We start from the raw sequence: 18413 nt of genomic DNA on the forward strand, positions 1-18413 counted from the left end.
ATGATGTGCAACCTGCCGTAAAGGGACGAATCAACAGTAGGTATGGTAGCTGCACGCATCACCTGATTCAAGAAAGAAGTGTTTGAAGAAAAAAGCAGAGGAGATAGCCTTGTTTGTAGACATAAAAGCAGACAAAGGAAAAGCCAAACAAAAACCAATAATACCTACAAAACAAACAACCTGTAAAAAAGAAAGAAGGATTCACAAGTCAATCACAGGCAAGGCAAAAGTAAGTAAATAAAGATAGATCCATCTTGATCAATAAAGACAAACCCCAGATGAATGAATGAGACAGACTAGAAGATCTAGAAGGTTGAGAAGAGCACGATATCCGAAACATGGCTAGGCTAGATGGAAAGAACCTTTCCTTTCTGTTCTAGGAGGCTTCTGTTTGTTTCTGATTTGATCTGCTATACTGTGCGAGTGACTGTCAGCGGTCTTAGTAGATCGGAAAGGGACAAACTGGAAGATGGAATGGAGGTCACATGGTTTGTCTTCTCTCACGGGACACCGTTTGATGGGTAGGTTGTTATTGGGAACTTCGATATGTAGCTAATGATATCGGTACAGTGGAGCATGGATGTAATGTAGTAATCAGATTCAAAGTATATCAAGAGAATATGATATACAAAGAGAGGTTAAAGTAGAAATAACCCCTAACCCAGATAGGTTAGATCTCCGATCCCAGCAGCAAGTCATGATCTGCCTGAGGTAGTCCACTCACCAGTACTTATGCCAGGCCACAACATCCCGCTATCCAATACTAGGCAAAGAAAGAACCAAATACAATGCCACCAGAAATATAGTATACCCATTCCTCGGGTCGTCATGCCGGTGACCCGGAAATGGGATCATCCCCGACAATCCTCAAACAGTCTTGCAGCAGTGACACCGGTGTTATGGTTAAGCTGGACCCGAGTAGAGTCGGGTCTGTCCTGTCCTATCCTATCTTATCCTACCTCCATGAAGGAATGCCACATTGGATTTGGGGTTAGTACGAGTAGTAGGGGAGTAAAATAGAAATAAAAACAAATAAATATATCATAAACTTTTTTCAAAATGATAAATAAAACGAAGCCAAAAAACATCCGGCACTCACAACTCGGCACTTGCAAGTCCCGTGTAAGGCGGAATCCCAACATCCTCGGGTGAGACTCGACTGCTTCAGACGCTGGATCCACCTTCACCTGTCGCAACGGGAGAGGGGGCACAAGGGGGGGCCTTCCGGGTCCGTCTCCTCGGTATCACACAGGTCATAGCGGTTATGCAATGGAACCCTCGTACAAGTTTGGTCCTTCGGGTGCCGGGGAAGCAAGTTCAGCGATGGGGCATGGAGCACGGCCGGTGATCCGTTCCTTTGGGAGATTCCTTTCTCCACCGGGGGCTTGGCTGGACGTGCGTTCAATCATTCAATCATTCCTTACGGTAGGTAAGTGGTAAAAAGTACACAGCCTCTGATTGGGTTCCCGTAGAAAATACACAAATCCGATGGTGTGGTCCATCTGTGGAAAGACAGAATTTTGGGTGGGGGTACGACACAAATAGGATAGAACGGAACGGAACACAGCAGCGAAGGTTCAAGTCAATCAAGGGAGAAAGGATAGGATGAAAGAGCATGAAATAAAATACGAAGGGGAAATTCCCCTACTGGGAAAGATTCACATCATACCATCTGATCATCGTACAACAACGGATTATCCTTCTGGGTACCATGATATCGGGTCAATTCTCGCTTGGGTTCGTCCCACACATACACACACTGACACACTGCACTGCACTGCACTGCTCCGACTAGACTCCTTCCCGTCGGAATGCAAGGGAAAGAATCCGTCACTATGCCACCAAGCGCCCACCATCCGAAAGGAGGAAGGAGGACCCGGCGGCAGATGAAGGGGCGGCCTTGGGAGCATCCTTTACACAGCCAAGAGCGGCTCCTGTTGGACCTGCGCGGGACGGGAGGTCTCGATGGACTCTACCACGGGCTCCTGCTGGGACCCCTGCTGGGACTCCTGCTGGGGCTCCTGCTGGGGCGCCTCCGGAAAGTCGGAGGTCTTGACGGCGGGCTCGGGCACCGGCTCCTTCTTGATCACGGGGCTGGCGACCTTGGCCATCTCCGGTGAGGTAGAACGGCGCTGGCCAATGTACTCCTGGGCCTTGGCGCTGTAGTCGTCGACGTACTGCTTCATGAGACCGGTGGCCTGGGTCGTACGCTCCTCCGCCAGATCCTTGATCTGGTTGGCCTGGTCGTTGACCATCGCCTGCGCCTTCTCAATCTGGGCATCGATGACTTCACGGTTGTTGATGTAGACCAGGGGACCCAGGTAGGCCACGCTCACCGCAAAGAGGGACAGGCCCCAGAACGGGAGGAACTTGATCAGCCAGTAGGCGGTATAGGCTGCAAAGAAAGACTACCCTCCGTTAGACACGATTTTTCGAACACAAAGGCGATGACCTACAGCAAGGGTGTGGACAATGTTCTCCACGAACAGAACGCGCTGGAACTCGATGAGGACAAAGTCGAACAGCTGCTCGAGATCCTCCAGGACCGCCTCAATGGTCTCCTTGGGGATGGTGTAGTACTTGCGGGGGCGGAACGAGCTGGCGAGGCCATAGGACAGGGCAACCTTGCCGCCGATCTCCAACGCGGCCATGACTAGCGACCTGTCAGCAGCCGATCGAACCGTATGATCGGAGTTAATCTGGAGGTAACTCCGCACGGACACCCGTTCGCGGGTGTCCGTCCAATCGCTCCGGCGGAGATGGACACTTACAGCCAAGCGCGACATAGATGAACTTGAAGAACCAGCGCAGAAGAGGCAGGTAACGGGCGGCGAAGATGAAGACCACGACGCTGGCGAAGGAGGTGGCGGTAGCACGGGGTTGTTCCCACTAGACGATCGGTCAGGATGCGGTGGGTGAGAGTATTGGGTGGAGGGACACTCACGCTCAACAGACTGTACAGCAGGGAGTGGTAATAGGTCAGGGGCTGGCCGGTGGCGGTGGTGGTGTCGGGCGCGACTTTGGAGTTGCTCAACTCCCGGAATTCTTGACCGGTGCGGGAGGCTTCGGATTTGATATTATCCACGACGGGGCCTGTCCGATCGACGTCAGTCTCAATCTTGAGCGGTCTAGATATTATCGATGACATTGATCGATAATCAAGGGGAAATTACCCTTTGTGAAGACATTGCCGGTGTCTGAAGCGTGTTGTCAGTCTGTGTAACGGGGAGGAAATTTTGTGCCGGGAACTAGGTCGCAACTCGGTCAGCTCTTCTGTTTAAATATCTAGTATCCCATGGTTGGAATCAATATTTCACTAACCTTACTGTCACCGTTGGGATTGGGATAGCTGACATCCCCAAAGCTGTTGGAGTCGGCCATGGTGGGTTGAGGTGGACGCGGGAGGTGGAATTCCGAGAGATAAGTAACCGAGTAAACAGGAGGAGGTTAATATGGGGGTTGTGGGGAGAATAAAAGGATTAATAAAGTATGTAAGTAGAAAGAATATTAAGGTAGAAAGAAGATGGTGGGAAAGAAAGGAAGAAAAGAAGAGAGGAGGGAGAGATAGGAGAGAAAGCAAGAAAGCAAGGAAATGAGGAGAGAGAGAGAGCGAGAGCCTGAGGGTGAGGGTGATGCAATGCAAAAATAAGCAAGCGAAACAGACTAGACTAGATAGCCAGCTCCGCATCACCACTTCTCTTTCTTACCATTATTTCAATTATATTCTTCTATTTTATATTATGTATATAATCAGAATAATAATATATTTATCTATCTATCTATCTATCTATTTATCCAAATATCTATCTGGCGAAATCTCAATTCGTAAGAGATAAAACTCCCAACCGAGACATGTGACAAGAGACCTCGACTATTGCTCTCCATGCGCTCATGCAAGGGGTCGATTCACTTCAAATCAACTAGGAATAGATCCTGAAAGTCTCCACTGACAACGAATTCTGTATTATTAACGGAGTAGACTATAGATATCCATCGGTGTCATTAACACACGATCATCGGGATGATCCCCCCACACCCATGAATTCTCCCCAGATAGTATCAAGTAGCGAGACCGTGTCGATAGGAAATTCCCATGGTTGACAGTGGACGGCCAACCCTGGGAGCCTTTGAACCTGTTTTCCATGGTGACATGACATCACCAAGATGGTACCACTTGAAACCGAATAGGTGAGGCAATAATCCATTGTATGCAGGCATATTCATCTGCAGGTTGTGGGATTAGGGATGCGAGGGACTCGACATTGTTCGGTGTGGGTAGTCTTGATGGAATTGGGGGTTCTTAGAATGTGAAATATCCTGAATACTGAATACTGAATACTGAACATCTAAGAGTACAGGAGAGAGGAAGTGATGAAATGACAAGAGCGTTGATATCATCGTGGCCTTATATACCAGGCATGTATATGCTCACGTGATGCGTGATTGACGCGTTCGGGATGTTTTGATCGATTCAGCTTCTCCTTCCTGACAGACCTCGAACTCCGACCACCGCTCGCCCCACGTCGAGACTCCCGCTGATACCACTCGACTCATGGCGACTACTCTATTCGAATGATTGTCTCTTTCGCCCTCTTTCGTTAATTCCTCCCCCCCACCCCCGTTGCTAACCCCGTTCGTTGTTTGTTTACATCATGGCCGCTGCGGGCGCGAGGTCGCAGAAGCCGGTCGGCTCGGCTTCCTGGATTGCCGCCGAAAAGGAAAACGTCGTCAATCTGGTGAACCAGGAATTGGAGGAAGTTGAATATCCTGTGCGCCATGAGATGGACTGGCTGAATGAACATATGGCCGAGATCTTCTCCAACAACCACTTGTTCGTGCCCACCCACATGACAGATGCCGGACTTGGCGATCCATGCTGACTGCTGCATAGCAATTTCAAAGAAGCTTTTAAAACCCCCGGGAAATTACGCGGCAAGACCCCTCGCACAATCCGGAAGAGGGACCCCAATGAGCATCGTGTGGTAGGTTGACAACCATCCCGCTACTTCCCACCCGGCCCCCTCATCGCTAACCACCCCTAGCCCTTGAGCCAGATCTTCTCCTCCTCTCATAACCGCACGGAGGATAAACTTAATTCCAGCCCGGGCATCCACCGCTCCCCGACCAAGGCCATCACCGCACCGAGCCCCTTCCCTCCCCCGTCGGCCGCAAAGCCGACAAGCAAGCCGGAACCCGCGTCGCCCCTCAAAGATGCGGGTCGAACCCATAATCTCAATTCGTTCCAGACCTACAACACCGATTCGGGGTACCATGGCATGTCGGACCACGAGGATGATAGTGGCGTGGATGAAAATGAAGAAGACGACGACGACGACGACATGGTCCTGACACAAGTGCAGCCGGAGTCCCAACCAGCCACCCAGCCGTTCGAGGAAGAGCCCGTTGAGCCCGTTGAACCCATTGAGCCCATTGAGCCCGTCCAGAAAGATACCCAGCAACCGCGCTCCTCCATGGACCTGGACCGCCGCACCTCGAACGCGTCGTTCCACTCCGCCCAGGAAGAAGTTCGCCAGCGTGGACAGACCGCCGAACCGATGATCCTTGACTCGACCCCGAAACAAACTGACGTGCAATCTCCCAAACCACAGCTCGCTCCGGAGGCGCCAGAGTCCCTCCAGAAGCCAGAGCCAGAGGTGAAGCCTCAGGACCCGCCCAAGCCCAAGGCTAGAGGACGGCCACCGAAAGAACGCCCGGCCAAAGCACCCCCAGCGAAAGAAACCTCACCCGAAGAACCGTCCGAAAAACACCCATCCAAGGAACACCAATCATCAAAAGAGCCCCTCGCTGAAGGGCCATCGGCGGTCCAGCAACCGATCCCAGAACCGGCGCCTGAAAAGGAAGAGCCCACCAAGGCGGTCTCCCCATCACCTGTCAAGGCTCCAGTTACCCAGGCGCGCGAGTCCATCCACGAGAACGAGACTGAGTCCAAGGATGAGATGGTCTTGGATAGCTTTGACGACATCGGCTCGCCTTCGGATGGGTCTACCCCCGAACGACCTCCCGTCCGCAAGAGCAGCCTGAGTTTCGCCTCACTGCCGGCCCGAGAGCCGCTGATGAAGAAGAGCCTCGGTGGATCAAGACTCTCTAGGACGAGCTATGTTGACGTGCCCAAATTGACCAATGCCGGACCATCGGGCTATCTCGGTCGGCAGACGGGCGGGAGCAAGGCGGCCCCGGCTGCTTTGGACGACCAACCTACTAACAAGATGGATGTTGACGATGACAAGCCAACCGGGCAGGAGGAGTCTGAGGCGGACGCCAGGGCCAGCAAAATCCACAACAAATCCTCCACCCAGAGGCTGCATGAGAAGATCAGCATGCTTGGAAAGCTCCAGCCGTCTCGACCCACCAAGTCCATTCCTTCGGTGCCCGGATTGTCGGCCCAGGTGTCCTACCCCGAACTTCCCCCCGCCAAGGCCGAGGCGAAGCCAGAGACCACGACCCAGCAAGCGCGCTCCACGCCCGCCCCGGAGCCCAAGGATGCTGAGGATGATTGGATCAGGCCCTTGAATTCGCCCGCCAAGCAACTGGTTCCGAACAAACAGACTCTCGCCCCCGCCAAGACCCCATCCGAAGGACAGCGCCGTGGGGGAGAGGAAGACAAGGCGCCCGCGGTGATTACTCGCGACCAGAGCGCGAGCAAGCCAGAACGGCCCGCATCCGTCGCCAGAGAGCCTTTGGAAGGCACCAGGGGTCGCTCCGCAACACCTCTCTATTCGTCTCCACAGCGCCCGAGCCATAAGAAGAGCGCTTCTGTGTCGATCCCCGACGCTCACACATCGACCACCCCGACTGGCTCCCCGGGGCGCCGGGACGGTCCATTGAGCGCGTCGAAGAGCAGGTTCCAATCCATCGTCCGCTCGGCCAAGGGCCTATTCACCAACGCGGGCGGTGTTTCTGGCGCCGCCCGGATGGAAGCATCATCGCCCAGTGACCCCAAGACACAGCCGGACCCGACCAAGGCGGAGGCTGGTGCGGACAAACCGAGACCACAATCTGCACGTATTGCCAGCCCGCCGCGCCAGGAGGGTCGCCGGACTCGGAGCTCCACGGAACGAGAGGAGAAGCGTCGACAGCGGGAACTCGAAGAACGCGAGGAAGAGGAGGCGGAGCAGGCCCGGACCCAGGAGAAGCAGAGGGCGTTGCAGCTCAAGGCCGCTCAAGAAAAGGCGGCCATCGAAAACGAAGCCCGTGGACCACCCTCCCCGCACAAACCGCAGGTGCAAAAGCAGCCGTCCAAGGAGCCCGACACCACCCACGACGTTCCTTCGAAGCTTCCGACTCAGATCCCCATGTCGCAACACCAATCGAAACAGAACGAGCGTCGGCCAGTCAAACCGGCTCGCGATACGGCGCAAAAGCCGAAGCCGCAGCCGGTGTCGATCCGTGTTGGCAGTGCTCTTTCGCGACAGATGCCGTTGGCTTCCGCTGCTGAGTCCAATGTCCCCGTGCCTCCGCCTTCCGCCTCGAAGCCGCCCACAATCAAGAAAAAGGCAAGCAACCAATCCTTGCACACGGCCTCGTCCAACAGTAGCTTCAAGAGCTCCGTGTCCAGCCAGACCCAGAAGAAAGCACAGCTTGCGAGCGAGCGGAAGAAGGAACAAGAGGAACGGGAGGCCCGGCGCAGGGAGGAGCAGAGACGGGAGCTGGAACGTAAGCGGGCTGCGGCTCAGCAACAGGAAGAGACCCGTCGCCAGGAGATGCGCAGTCGCATGGAGGCGGAGCGACGAGAGCGACTTGGCGTGGAAGATTCCAAGAAGGCCGCTCACATGCAAGCGATCGAGAAGCGACGATTGGAGAATGCGCGCCGGATGGAACGGCAGGGTAGCCAGCAGCCCAGTGATAGGGTGAGTGCTTCTAAATCTGCTACGAGACCACCGCTGACTGACTTTGACCAGACCTCGACCCTCCATCACGAGCGCCCGGCGTCCCAAGCCACCCAAAGAGGCGAAATGGGAACGGCCCGGCCTGCTTCCCGTCTGGGGTCGATCCAGACGTTTGGTCGGTCCATCAACCCGCCGCAACCGAACCCGGCCAAGCCCCCGAAGCGAGGTCTGGATGAGGAGGCGAGCCACCGACCTACAGCACCGAGACCTGGTAACATTCCCTCGGGCGAGGTCAAGCGGAGGAGAACAGAGGACGAGCAAAACCCCGTGATGCGCCCGACGATGGCCCCGCCCATCCGCCAGTCGAACATTCGCAAGGAATCCAATATCCGCAAGGTAGGCCTTAGATGGCACAGTCTTTTGAAGGCAAAATGGACTGACCTCGATTCCAGGAACCTACCAAGTCTTCTATTTTCGGGCATGGCCCGTCTATGGCCCACCCGGGGTCATCCATGCTCAACAAGCCCGCCCAGTCGCAGCGACCCGGAGGCCCCATGGATATGGCCAAGTATGCCAGCGGCAAGATCCCCTTTGCGGAGCCGTCGCATGGACCGTCGCACAAGACCCCCGTTGCCTCTTCCTCCCAGAAGGCCCCCGCCAAGCCGTCTCCGCAGTACCCCAACGGGGAGAACGTCCAGTTGCCGGAGATTGCAACGGACAGCGAAGACGAAGACTCAGACTCGGACATGGTGCCTGTTCCCAAGTGGGCGCAACCCAGGGAACTGGAATCGCTATTGCGACAGCAGGAGGGTATGGAGGTCGACTCGATCTTCGGCCCGATCGCACCTTTCTCTCTAGAGGAGACATTCAAAGCTGACAAGAAGATCAAGAAATTCCGCGACCGCACCAGCAGCGCAAATTGGTCAGGGGCAGACGGACTGACGCAAGACGAGATCCGGCGCGATCTGGCCGAGCGCCAGCGCTTGCGACTGAACGGGGGATGGAGTTTCAACGGGAACTAGTCTGGAGATTGCAGTGCATTTGGTTTATCATTCTGTGGAGCGAGGTCTTGCACCGGTTTTGTTTTAGTAGTGGATGTTTGATTCAGTAGGGGTGTCTATTTTAGTAGGATGTTGGTTTGGGGTTATATTAGGTTGGCATGGTTGGATGGCGTTGCATTGATATGGAATCCTTGTTAGATTATCTAGTACTTTTACTACTTTACTTTACTGCATAGGTGAATAAGAGCAGCATTTTATTTCTACCATTTGATTAAAAAAATAGATAAATAAATAAAAACAAACCCTCACCTAAGAATAAATTCCACAGACAAGTTGGAAAGAAAAAAAGAAAAAGATAAGAATAGTGCATCATCCGTGAATCGAACACGGGCCTCATCGATGGCAACGATGAATTCTACCACTAGACCAATGATGCTTCTATATTTTATTGCGGGGAGTAGTAAAAATAAGAGGGTGCTGGTATTTATTTAGCACTTCATTTTTGTATCAACAAAGAAGAAACGATATTGGGATGATATGTTGACTTGGTATAGGTATATGTATGAGTTTGTTACCTAGTTTTGGACCTTCTCTATGAGTGTGACGAGAAAATAGGATTTTTGGCTCGACATGGATAATTTCTCTTTTCTTGCGAGATGTATAGAGTAGACATGTATATATATCTCCCTCGAGGTTGGCATATAACGAAACCTATCAAAAACGCCAGTCAACCGGGAAGCACCAAGCACTGGCTAATATCATTGTAAAAGAGAGAGACATAATGCAATCAACCAATATCAGAAGACTTGCAGAGATCTCCCCATACAAAATTGGTTAAAAATCATGTTGCTATAACCATTCGCAACTGTCTCATAGCCATAAAAAGCATCGAGATACTTGACAATCTCATTGCCAATGGATCACAATATTACATTCACTCATGTGGCCCACTATTACCCGCTATTATCACACTGAGTCCAACTGACACTGCATACCTCTCAGCTCAGGCCAGAACCCGTCACTCTCACGACAGAACCACTCGATAGTAGCCCCGAGAGCCTCTTCAAACCCCGTCTTCTGCACCCACCCCAGTGCACGCAGCTTGGAATCATCGGTCCAGTACATGCTGTCATTGAACGGGCGGTCCGGGACAGACACAATCCAGTCCTCGACATTCTGGTGACAATCCCGGTACATGACCCTGAATATCTCCTCCGCCACCTCCCGGACACGCAGTTGACTATCCGAAGAAATATTGTACGTCTCGCCCTCTTCCCCCCGATGGAAAATAATGTCCAGCGCCTCGGCTGCATCTTCTGCGAACACGAACGCGCGGGCACTCTGTCCGTTACCGTGGATGGGTATTTTCTGGCCCTTTTGGAGGTGCATGATCAGCTTTGGAATAAGCTCTGCGCAAACGACTTTGTAAGAGGCGTCCCAACAAGACAAGATAGGCAGGCAGGCGACTTACTCTCAGGATACTGATATGGCCCGAAGACATTATTACATCGAGTGACTATAACCGGCATGTGGAACGGCATGTGGAACGACTTGCGATACGCCTGGACAATCATTTCCGCCGCGGCCTTGCTAGCAGAATACGGGTTGGTAGGATGCAGAGCATCGTCCTCCGTGAAGGCGGCAAGACCCCGTGGACCCGACGCGTCATTCTCCCCGTACACTTCATCCGTGGAGACATAGACGAACCGCCGGATAGAGCCAATCCGCCTCGCAGCCTCGAGCAGAGTCTGAGTGCCAGCGACGTTAGTCTGCGTGAAGGAAAGCGGATCGTCGAAGGAAGCGTCCACGTGGGAACGCGCTGCGAAATGGACAATGCCGTTAACGGCGTACTTTCGCAACGCGCTGTCGACATCGGGGAAACTGCATACATCCCCTTTGATGAAATGGAAGTTGTGGAGGTGTCGAATGGCGCGGAAGTTGTCCATGGACGCGCAGTACCCGAGATTGTCGAAGCATACGACCACGTATCGGTCTCCGTAGGTCTCGATCAGGCGACGAACGAACCATCCCCCGCTGAAAAGTGCGCAGCCGTCAGAAAAAAAAGATATAATTCATATTTAGCGAGGGAGTGGTGGTGTTGACTGTCCGCTCACATGAATCCAGCTGCCCCTGTGACTAGGATTGTTCTCACGCCTTCCAACGAGTCTGAGCTTGCTTCTTCCACGCGGTTGATCTCGGCAGGGTGGTAGCCATTCGAAGAGCTTTGGTCTTCTCGCATGAGCATGTTGGGATACTCCGCGTTTCAGTCCCGTTTATGACACTCACTGTCGGGGTGACGGCTGTTCTGTGTCTTATTACTGATCGGTTTTCGAGTTCGCTGCAGATGTCTTCGTTACGTCAATACTTGCACGAAGAGGCCAGCATAGCACTATCCATTCATGATCCTGCAAGACAGGTCAGCTCGTGCACTTCTTGGAAACCGCCATCTATGGACAGGGCACGGGGCTTGTCTGCCTGCTGAAAAGCTAGCCACCGTTGATCCCATCACAATACAGTGCCCATCCCAAGCCATTGTGGACGCTTTATACATCATTTGCCAACAATTTGATCTCTTGGCTGAGATTTTACAGTTGGATTGACAATCGGACGATATGATTGTCTACACAAAGAAGCTAGTATCTCGATAATGGTGTTGTGGTGCGCAACAAGCCAGAACTGGGCGTTTTCATGCCATGCTCTTGCTTGCCTACCATACTGCAAGCTATTATACCGACAGAGAAAGATACCTCCAGGGCTCGTGTGTTGAAAGCTTATGTTAAACTCTCAGATTGTTGCTCAGACGCCGTCATCTATACGGTATCAGCATCGGGACTTGGAATGAAACTCAGATGCGGTCAAAGACGCAGTGATCTCAGGACGAGATAGAGCCGCTCATGCCCGGAATTAAACGGATGTTACTTTTGGGGTTTCACTAAAAACTACTATTAGGATCGAAGACGCCGTTGATCCAATTTGAAGCAGCTGCGCTGATACGACTTTGACGGCTTCCTGACGCGAATGACGCGTATCTAGATACATCTCGGGCATCGCCACGACTATTCGACTATCTACACTTTCGCCAAATAAGGCCTATGCCAAACCCCCAAACAATGATTATGCAGCAACATTATAAACCAAGAAGTATGATGTCTAATCCAATACTGCCACTCTAAACAACCCCCACAGGAGAATACGTCCGACAGTGGGCATCGTCCGGACGCTGCCCAGTCACTCGGGTCACAAAGTCCTCATCGACGTCTCTCAAAATAACATGAACATGCTCTAGCGATCGCACACTCTGCCACACCGTCCGATTCCGAAACCACAAGATATTATCCCCCACATGCTTCCGCTGCCTCATTTCATCCCCGAACGTCCTCTCCAAGAACTCCATGATACACCGACGAGAATCCGCCGTCGGATCGCCCTCCGCATCCACAGCGACAGGCGTCTTGCTCCACACGACCAGATGCACCGTGCCCGGCATCATCGCGTACGGCCAGTCGTTGCGGAGAATCCGGTAGTCCGACTCGTCTGCGAAGGGCGTCGCATTGCGGTAGGCGAACAGCGACGGGCCGGTCTGGGGAGACTCCGGAGTCCACCGCAGCCGGTTCTGCACGATGTAGGTCGTTGCGGAGCCGAACTGAGAGCGGATGTCTCGTGTCCACAGAATATAGTTGCGGAGGTCGGTCGGAGTCCGCCGCAGGAGGGACATGTCTCCGCCGGCTGTTTTGTGTTAGGGAGATGGAATATTGAGAATAGTTTGTCGACACTCACCGATTACGGCTTTGATATCATCCCAGCTGTGAGGAACAAAGTCCTTCTCTGCCGTGTTGAGAACGGCCTTGTCTACATCCGTGAGCTCGAAGGGAGAGTTCTTGATGAGCTCTGCGATGTCTATTACGCCGACCATGTTGAGATTGGACGTGGTGGTTGAATTCATTCACAAGGGAACGTTTGAGATATCTACGGTGTCATGTTTTTTCTCTTCATGCGCGTCGGGGATGCTCCGATCCGTTAATCCGGCGGTGAGTAATGGAATGACTCGTGGTGCAGAAGGTTTACGTGTCCGGAATGCCTTCTTGATAATATGCAGCCACAGACAGTTGGTACTGAAAGTGGCAGCCAGTAGGTGACACGGATCTATCCGATGACTCGAAGTGGCAGCCCGGAGGTCCAGATATAAATGCCCTCCAGACGGCGCAGATGGATGGCTCCGAAGCCAAGAAAATAACGTTTATAATGACGGAAGTCCACATCATCGCCACACTGCGCCCTGTTGTCGGAAAAGAAAACCAGGTTTGCCTCGAATACTAATATCCTTTCCGCTTCTCCGCACTGACGTTTCACGCAGCTCCGAGATAGACTTTTTCGGACAGCAGGGAAGGTGACTCGCGAGGAGCCGGACTGTCTAACTTTCCTGTTGACGGAGACTCGGGATCCCCGCGAGGGCGTGGTGTTCAAGGTGATCGAGAGGCAAGAAACTCTCCTCCTTCCGATGCGAAGTCACACAAGCTGACTCGATACACAGGTGGACCAGTCAAGAAGCCCTGACGCGACACCATGACCGAGATTGGCTGCAGGAGATGTACCGGGCCTTCGAGGACGAGTAGCTACTGGTGGAACCGGAGCATATCGAGTATCTCAGTTTGATCTCGGGATTTGCAGCTCGTTAGGTAGCGTTATGAACTGGGTCAGCCCTTGTTGCGCAGAGCGCTGCTGAGCAGCCCGTCGGGCTGCCGACTTCTTTTAATGAGCGATACAATCCGCCCACTCTGGCAGGAGGCTGGGTTGCTCTGCGTAGTGTGGTGCATGTAGAGTGACCATTAACTGCATCGCTATGACGGCCCGGGTCGGATGGAGGTCCTCAGTGGCCTTTGTGACGGTGGTTGTGTGCGTTGCTGTATTCACCGACGTGTTTCTAGAAATACGGGTTGATTGTGCCAATACTGCCTTTTATCTTGCATGAGCGGATTGGACTTCCTGAGAATAGGGTCCAACGATGGTCGTCGATCCTCCTCGCATCCTATGGTGGTTCCATCCTGTTTGGATCGTGTATGTCTAAAATCAAACAATGAGAGTATATGCCCCACGACTAACCATGTCTACTGCAGTGCTATTCGGCTGGGTTGGCGACCGGACAAAAGCCAAGCAGGTCCCATTCCTGCTGGGGATGATAGTGGTGGGTGGCGCGACAGTGCTCTTCTCTCTCACAAAGACGCTATCCCTGGTCCTCCTCGCACGGCTCTTGCAGGGGCTGTCCACAGCCATCGTCTTCACGATTGGCTTCAGCCTACTGCTCGAAACAGTCGGCAGCAAACACATCGGGCGCGCCGTCGGGTTCACCAGCATGAGCCTGAGCCTGGGTCTCTTCGGCGGACCGATCATCGGCGGCTTCGTCTACGACCGCGCAGGCTACTTCGCGGTGTTTGTGCCGGCTTTCGCCCTGATCTTACTGGAAATCATCCTGCGACTGCTCCTACGGCCGTGTCCCCCGGTTCGACATAGTAATGACCCCGACGAGAATGAACCCCTGCTTCCAGACACAGGAGATACAGACACACAGACTGCATCCGCAGCCACCGCACCAAGCATTCTCCTCCGCACGCCCCGCTTCCTGGTAGCCATGTTAGGCATGTGTCTCCTCAACACCTTCATGACAGCCTTCGAAGCCGTCCTCCCCGTCTACCTCCGCTCAACCTTCCACTACAGCCCCAACCAAATCGCCATCGTCTTCCTCTCCAACACGCTTCCCATGGTACTCTCCCCGCTCAGCGGCGCCGTCGTAGACCGCATTGGGCCCTTCTGGCCGGCCGTAGGGGGGTTCGCCGTGGCAGGCCCGAGCATGATGCTTCTTGCACTAGTCCAGCACAACAGCACGACGAGCTCGCTTCTGCTGCGCGTGTTTCTGTTCCTCTTTGGCTGCGGTGTTTCTATGGCTATGCCGGCGGTGATGGCTGAGATTAGCATGGCGACGGAGGCGGTCGGGGCGCGCCATCCGGGTATCTTTGGTCGTTATGGTGCGTATTCGCAGACCTATGGGCTGAGCAATGCTGCTTTTGCGGGGGGTACGTTGGCGGGTCCCCTGCTGGGAGGGTATATCAGTGAGTGGGCTGGGTGGGGTGTGATGGTTGCCGTTCTGGGAGGGTTGAGTTTGGGGATGGTGGTGTTGGTGGTTGTCTTTACTGGGCGAGAGGCTGTCCTATTGACAAGAGATGAATCGTAGGAATATACGCAGGGTAAGATGTGCTTGCAGTTACGCAGTTGATCTCTCATCTCTTCTCGTGACTTAGTATCATAGGAGAAAAAGTGTGTTTTACCGCGGAATTTTATGCGTCTTTTCCTATTTAGATAGGTCTCTTGGCCACTTAATAATCTATCAATTTGACTCTGCGCGAGTGCTCTAGAAGATCCCATACAGATTCTTAACAAAGCCCTCGATAATTCTACATGGCTGCTTTACAGGGCTATATGTTTTAGTAGTTATCTAGTTTATAGAACAATCAATGTCAATTTAGCCATGTGACCAATCCGTTGAACGAAGCGAGGAATTACAACTTGAGAAATGAGAGATACCTGAAGCAAAACACCAAATAAAAACCAAATAGTAATAACCCACACCATACCAACCTACTTCCTCGTCTTCGTAGGCAAGGCCACTGGATAGTCCACAGACTCAACTTCCGCGGGGAAAACGATCCTATTCTGCCTCCTCACTGAATCCAACACCCTCATTCTCAACAGCGTATCTTCCCATGGGACAGTCATGCTCTCCTTCATGAAATAATAAATGCACATAGCCGCCTCATCGGCCTCGTACCTCAACCCATAAACCCTGTTTGGGAACGAAACATCCACCTCGTGAGTCTTGCTCACCTTCTTGGGCCCCTGCTCGCACTCCACAACACACACCCTCGAGGGGCGCCACGGGGGCCCGAAAACCTGAATCTCGCCTTTGTCGCCCTGGATGCGCACCACGGGGGTGTGGCCGTCTGGATCGTCTGTGGCTCGGAGGCTCGCTGAAGCGATGGCGAGGATGGCGGGGTCTTCTGTTGCCTCTGCTGCAGGGGGGAGGATCATGAGGATGGTTACTGTTTCGTCGACGCCGGAGTTCGAATTGAGGGTCGCGGCTGATGAGATCTTGATGGGATATCGGGGTTTTGCTCTTGGCGACATGGCTTGGAAGACCCAGTGGAGGGAGTAGACGGCCACTGTCTGACGTTAGCAAAGGTTTGATTCTAGAAGTCAGGGGGGAAGGAAGAGTACAATCCATCAACGCCCCGCCTGCCAGCCAGGGAGCAAGCATTCTATCTCCCGTGATGAAGTCCTGCGTCGGGTCCATGCCTAGGCTATTATCCGCAAAGACACGCGTTATCGTCCCGACAGCACCGCCGCGAATAAGCTGGTGCACCGCCAAGCCCGCTGGGAGAAATCTCGTCCAGAGACCCTCCATCAGAAAGCGCTTTTTGGCTTCAGCAACCGCGAAGAGTTTCTTTGCCTGGGCGCCGCTGACAGCGAGGGGCTTCTCGCAGAGGACGTGTTTCCCGAGGTGGAGAGCAGCCATGGCATTCTGGAAGTGGTGGGAGTGGGGGGTGGCAATGTAGACAATATCAACGCCGGGAGAGGCAAGTAGCGATTCGTAACTGCCATGGGGGACGCAGGGGGGTGGAGCCTTGACTTTGGCTATGAAGGCTTGCGCAGTTTCGAGGGAGGTGGACGATGCGACTCCTACAAGAGAGTGGGTGTATCTGACGTTTGAGGGTAAGATTGATGGTGATGGTGATGGTGGTGGTGGTGGTGGGTCAAGGAGGAGGTCCTTGGCAAACGCTGGATTGGGATGAGGTGAGTTAGGGCTGGGTGATGGGAGGAGGAGGAGAGGAGAAGAGTATACATTCGGCGACGCGTCCGGTTGCTGGGAGGCTGTCAATTTCTACCTTGTTGAAGGAATTGATTTGGTATATTGATATGACATACCTAGAATGCCCCATTTGAGAGTGAGAGTTGTAGGGGCTGACATGATGGCGCGGTATGGTTGAGGTCTTGAGCTTGAAGCTGATGCTTGCGTGGTGGATGAATAAAGGATAATAGACACGATAAAGAACGGATAGATTAGTGATATAGGACCACCTGGCAGGTAATCTTCAAGCACCTGGCTATGATCATGTATCACAGCAGATCAAGGTTATCCTGAAGAGTCATCAAGCCCGGTTTAGAACGTCATCCATCCCTCATTACCCCCTCGTTCCTTCCGGTGAAGACCGAAACTTTTCCCTCATACGCAGATACCACATATGTCCCAACCTTATATGCCCCATCAGAAAGTCACTATGGCCCCAGCCCTAATCCCCACGACAACGCCAACGCTCGTCGGCAGCGAGTTGGCCAACATCCAGGATGCCCTCGCCTCCAAGAACCTCAGCGGACAAGGGAAGTACACTCGTCTCTGCGAGCAATGGCTATCCCAATACATGGGTAGTGGCAGTCGAGCCATCCTGGTGTCATCCTGCACCTCAGCCCTAGAGATCGCTGCCATTCTCGCCGACATCCAGCCCGGCGACGAGGTCATCCTCCCCAGCTACACATACGTATCGACGGCCAACGGATTTGCTCTGCGCGGTGCAGTCCCCGTCTTCGTCAACCTCGACAACACCACCATGACTCTCGACGTCTCTCTCATTGAGTCGGCCATCACGTCCAAAACCCGCGCTATCATCCCCGTGCACTACGGCGGCGTTGCCTGCGACATGGACGCCGTCATGCGCACCGCATCGCAGCACAACCTCCTCGTCATCGAAGACGCCGCCATGGCATGCACGTCCACCCACCACGGCTGCATGCTCGGCACAATCGGCCAACTCGGCTGTCTCAGTTTCCAGGAGAAGAAGAACTTTACAGCCGCAGGCCAAGGCGGCGCGCTACTTATCAACGACCCGCAGCTGGTCGCCCGCGCCGACATCCTCTACGCCCACGGCACCAACCGCTTGGCCTTCCAGCGCGGCGAAGTGCCGCGCTACGAGTGGCTCGACATTGGCATCAACGCGACGCTGTCCGAGATCCAAGCAGCCTTCCTCTACGCGCAGCTCCAAGCCGCTGATCAGATCGTCGCGCGCCGTCGCCACATCTGGCACCGCTACGCCGACGCACTGGCTCCTCTGGAGGACAGAGGACATCTGATTCTGCCGCGTGTGCCGACTAACACGACGCACAATGCGAACGTCTTCTACATCCGGGTGGTGGATCCTGCGCGGAGAAGTCCGTTGGTAGATTTCCTGGCGGGGAAGGGCGTCCAGGCGCACCCGCAGTTCATGCCGCTGCATCGGTCCCCGTACGGAAGGGAGCATGGGCGGTTCGTAGGCCCGGACCGAGTGACTTCGTTGGCAGCGGCGCAGATTCTGCTTCTGCCGGTGCATCTGGATTTGTCGGATGAGGAGCAGGGAGTGGTTATCAGTGCGGTGTTTGCGTTTTGGGAAGAGACGGTTCAATAACTTAGGGATATGTGTAGTTGGGATATCAGTCATAGCAAGTCGAGACATAAATTGTATGAGCTATAGCAACGCTACTCAGT

At 53.7% G+C, this 18413-nt stretch overlaps 8 protein-coding genes and 1 non-coding gene across 9 annotated transcripts; 4 read left to right on the forward strand and 5 right to left on the reverse strand.

Moving 5' to 3' along the window:
* Positions 1 to 1813: 1813 nt before the first annotated feature.
* Positions 1814 to 3506, reverse strand: P168DRAFT_58437 (uncharacterized protein). Its single transcript, XM_024842025.1, has 6 exons — positions 3327 to 3506; positions 3174 to 3197; positions 2945 to 3093; positions 2772 to 2889; positions 2457 to 2653; positions 1814 to 2408 (listed from the first exon to the last, which is right to left on the reverse strand). Exons 1-6 carry the CDS (start codon positions 3379 to 3381, stop codon positions 1914 to 1916), a joined length of 1038 nt encoding a protein of 345 aa, XP_024689641.1. The 5' UTR covers positions 3382 to 3506; the 3' UTR covers positions 1814 to 1913.
* A 1146-nt stretch (positions 3507 to 4652) lies between these two features.
* Positions 4653 to 8869, forward strand: P168DRAFT_284598 (uncharacterized protein; the record flags this gene model as incomplete). Its single annotated transcript, XM_024836137.1, has 5 exons — positions 4653 to 4831; positions 4892 to 4982; positions 5043 to 7868; positions 7920 to 8243; positions 8300 to 8869. The coding sequence occupies 5 exons, from the start codon at positions 4653 to 4655 to the stop codon at positions 8867 to 8869; spliced, it is 3990 nt and encodes a 1329-aa protein (XP_024689642.1).
* Positions 8870 to 9213: 344 nt separating this feature from the next.
* On the reverse strand, positions 9214 to 9284 carry P168DRAFT_t149. The gene has a single exon. It is a non-coding gene; the product is annotated as a tRNA-Gly (tRNA).
* A 530-nt stretch (positions 9285 to 9814) lies between these two features.
* On the reverse strand, positions 9815 to 11093 carry P168DRAFT_321474 (dTDP-glucose 4,6-dehydratase; the record flags this gene model as incomplete). Its single annotated transcript, XM_024840472.1, has 3 exons — positions 9815 to 10257; positions 10320 to 10882; positions 10963 to 11093. 3 exons carry the CDS (start codon positions 11091 to 11093, stop codon positions 9815 to 9817), a joined length of 1137 nt encoding a protein of 378 aa, XP_024689643.1.
* Positions 11094 to 12017: 924 nt separating this feature from the next.
* On the reverse strand, positions 12018 to 12761 carry P168DRAFT_321475 (GIG1 family protein; the record flags this gene model as incomplete). Its single annotated transcript, XM_024840473.1, has 2 exons — positions 12018 to 12574; positions 12626 to 12761. The coding sequence occupies 2 exons, from the start codon at positions 12759 to 12761 to the stop codon at positions 12018 to 12020; spliced, it is 693 nt and encodes a 230-aa protein (XP_024689644.1).
* A 195-nt stretch (positions 12762 to 12956) lies between these two features.
* Positions 12957 to 13903, forward strand: P168DRAFT_292948 (putative quinol monooxygenase). The gene is made up of 3 exons (XM_024837704.1): positions 12957 to 13147; positions 13203 to 13324; positions 13380 to 13903. The coding sequence occupies exons 1-3, from the start codon at positions 13055 to 13057 to the stop codon at positions 13459 to 13461; spliced, it is 297 nt and encodes a 98-aa protein (XP_024689645.1). The 5' UTR covers positions 12957 to 13054; the 3' UTR covers positions 13462 to 13903.
* On the forward strand, positions 13689 to 15074 carry P168DRAFT_284601 (MFS general substrate transporter; the record flags this gene model as incomplete). Its single annotated transcript, XM_024836138.1, has 3 exons — positions 13689 to 13741; positions 13842 to 13903; positions 13963 to 15074. 3 exons carry the CDS (start codon positions 13689 to 13691, stop codon positions 15072 to 15074), a joined length of 1227 nt encoding a protein of 408 aa, XP_024689646.1.
* A 404-nt stretch (positions 15075 to 15478) lies between these two features.
* P168DRAFT_242442 (Gfo/Idh/MocA family protein) lies at positions 15479 to 16592 on the reverse strand (the record flags this gene model as incomplete). The annotated part of the gene is made up of 2 exons (XM_024833802.1): positions 15479 to 16059; positions 16115 to 16592. Coding segments are annotated over 2 exons (1059 nt in total), but the record flags the coding sequence as incomplete, so codon positions are not given.
* A 271-nt stretch (positions 16593 to 16863) lies between these two features.
* P168DRAFT_299405 (TDP-4-keto-6-deoxy-D-glucose transaminase) lies at positions 16864 to 18333 on the forward strand (the record flags this gene model as incomplete). The annotated part of the gene is made up of 2 exons (XM_024838335.1): positions 16864 to 16879; positions 17186 to 18333. The coding sequence occupies 2 exons, from the start codon at positions 16864 to 16866 to the stop codon at positions 18331 to 18333; spliced, it is 1164 nt and encodes a 387-aa protein (XP_024689648.1).
* Between the last annotated feature and the right edge of the window lie 80 nt (positions 18334 to 18413).

The sequence above is a fragment of the Aspergillus campestris genome, assembly GCF_002847485.1.
Source record: "Aspergillus campestris IBT 28561 chromosome Unknown P168scaffold_12, whole genome shotgun sequence".
NCBI classification, from domain to species: Eukaryota; Fungi; Ascomycota; class Eurotiomycetes; order Eurotiales; family Aspergillaceae; genus Aspergillus; species Aspergillus campestris.

Coding starts and splice junctions, on each gene's coding strand:
- P168DRAFT_58437 (XM_024842025.1), bottom strand. CDS start 3,381: ATGGCCGACTCCAACAGCTTTGGGGATGTCAGCTATCCCAATCCCAAC. Junction 2,654..2,771: donor CATCTATGTCGCGCTTGGCT/GTAAGTGTCCAT, acceptor ACAGGTCGCTAG/TCATGGCCGCGTTGGAGATC. Junction 2,409..2,456: donor ACATTGTCCACACCCTTGCT/GTAGGTCATCGC, acceptor AACGGAGGGTAG/TCTTTCTTTGCAGCCTATAC.
- P168DRAFT_292948 (XM_024837704.1), top strand. CDS start 13,055: ATGGATGGCTCCGAAGCCAAGAAAATAACGTTTATAATGACGGAAGTC. Junction 13,148..13,202: donor TTGTCGGAAAAGAAAACCAG/GTTTGCCTCGAA, acceptor CGTTTCACGCAG/CTCCGAGATAGACTTTTTCG. Junction 13,325..13,379: donor GTGTTCAAGGTGATCGAGAG/GCAAGAAACTCT, acceptor CTCGATACACAG/GTGGACCAGTCAAGAAGCCC.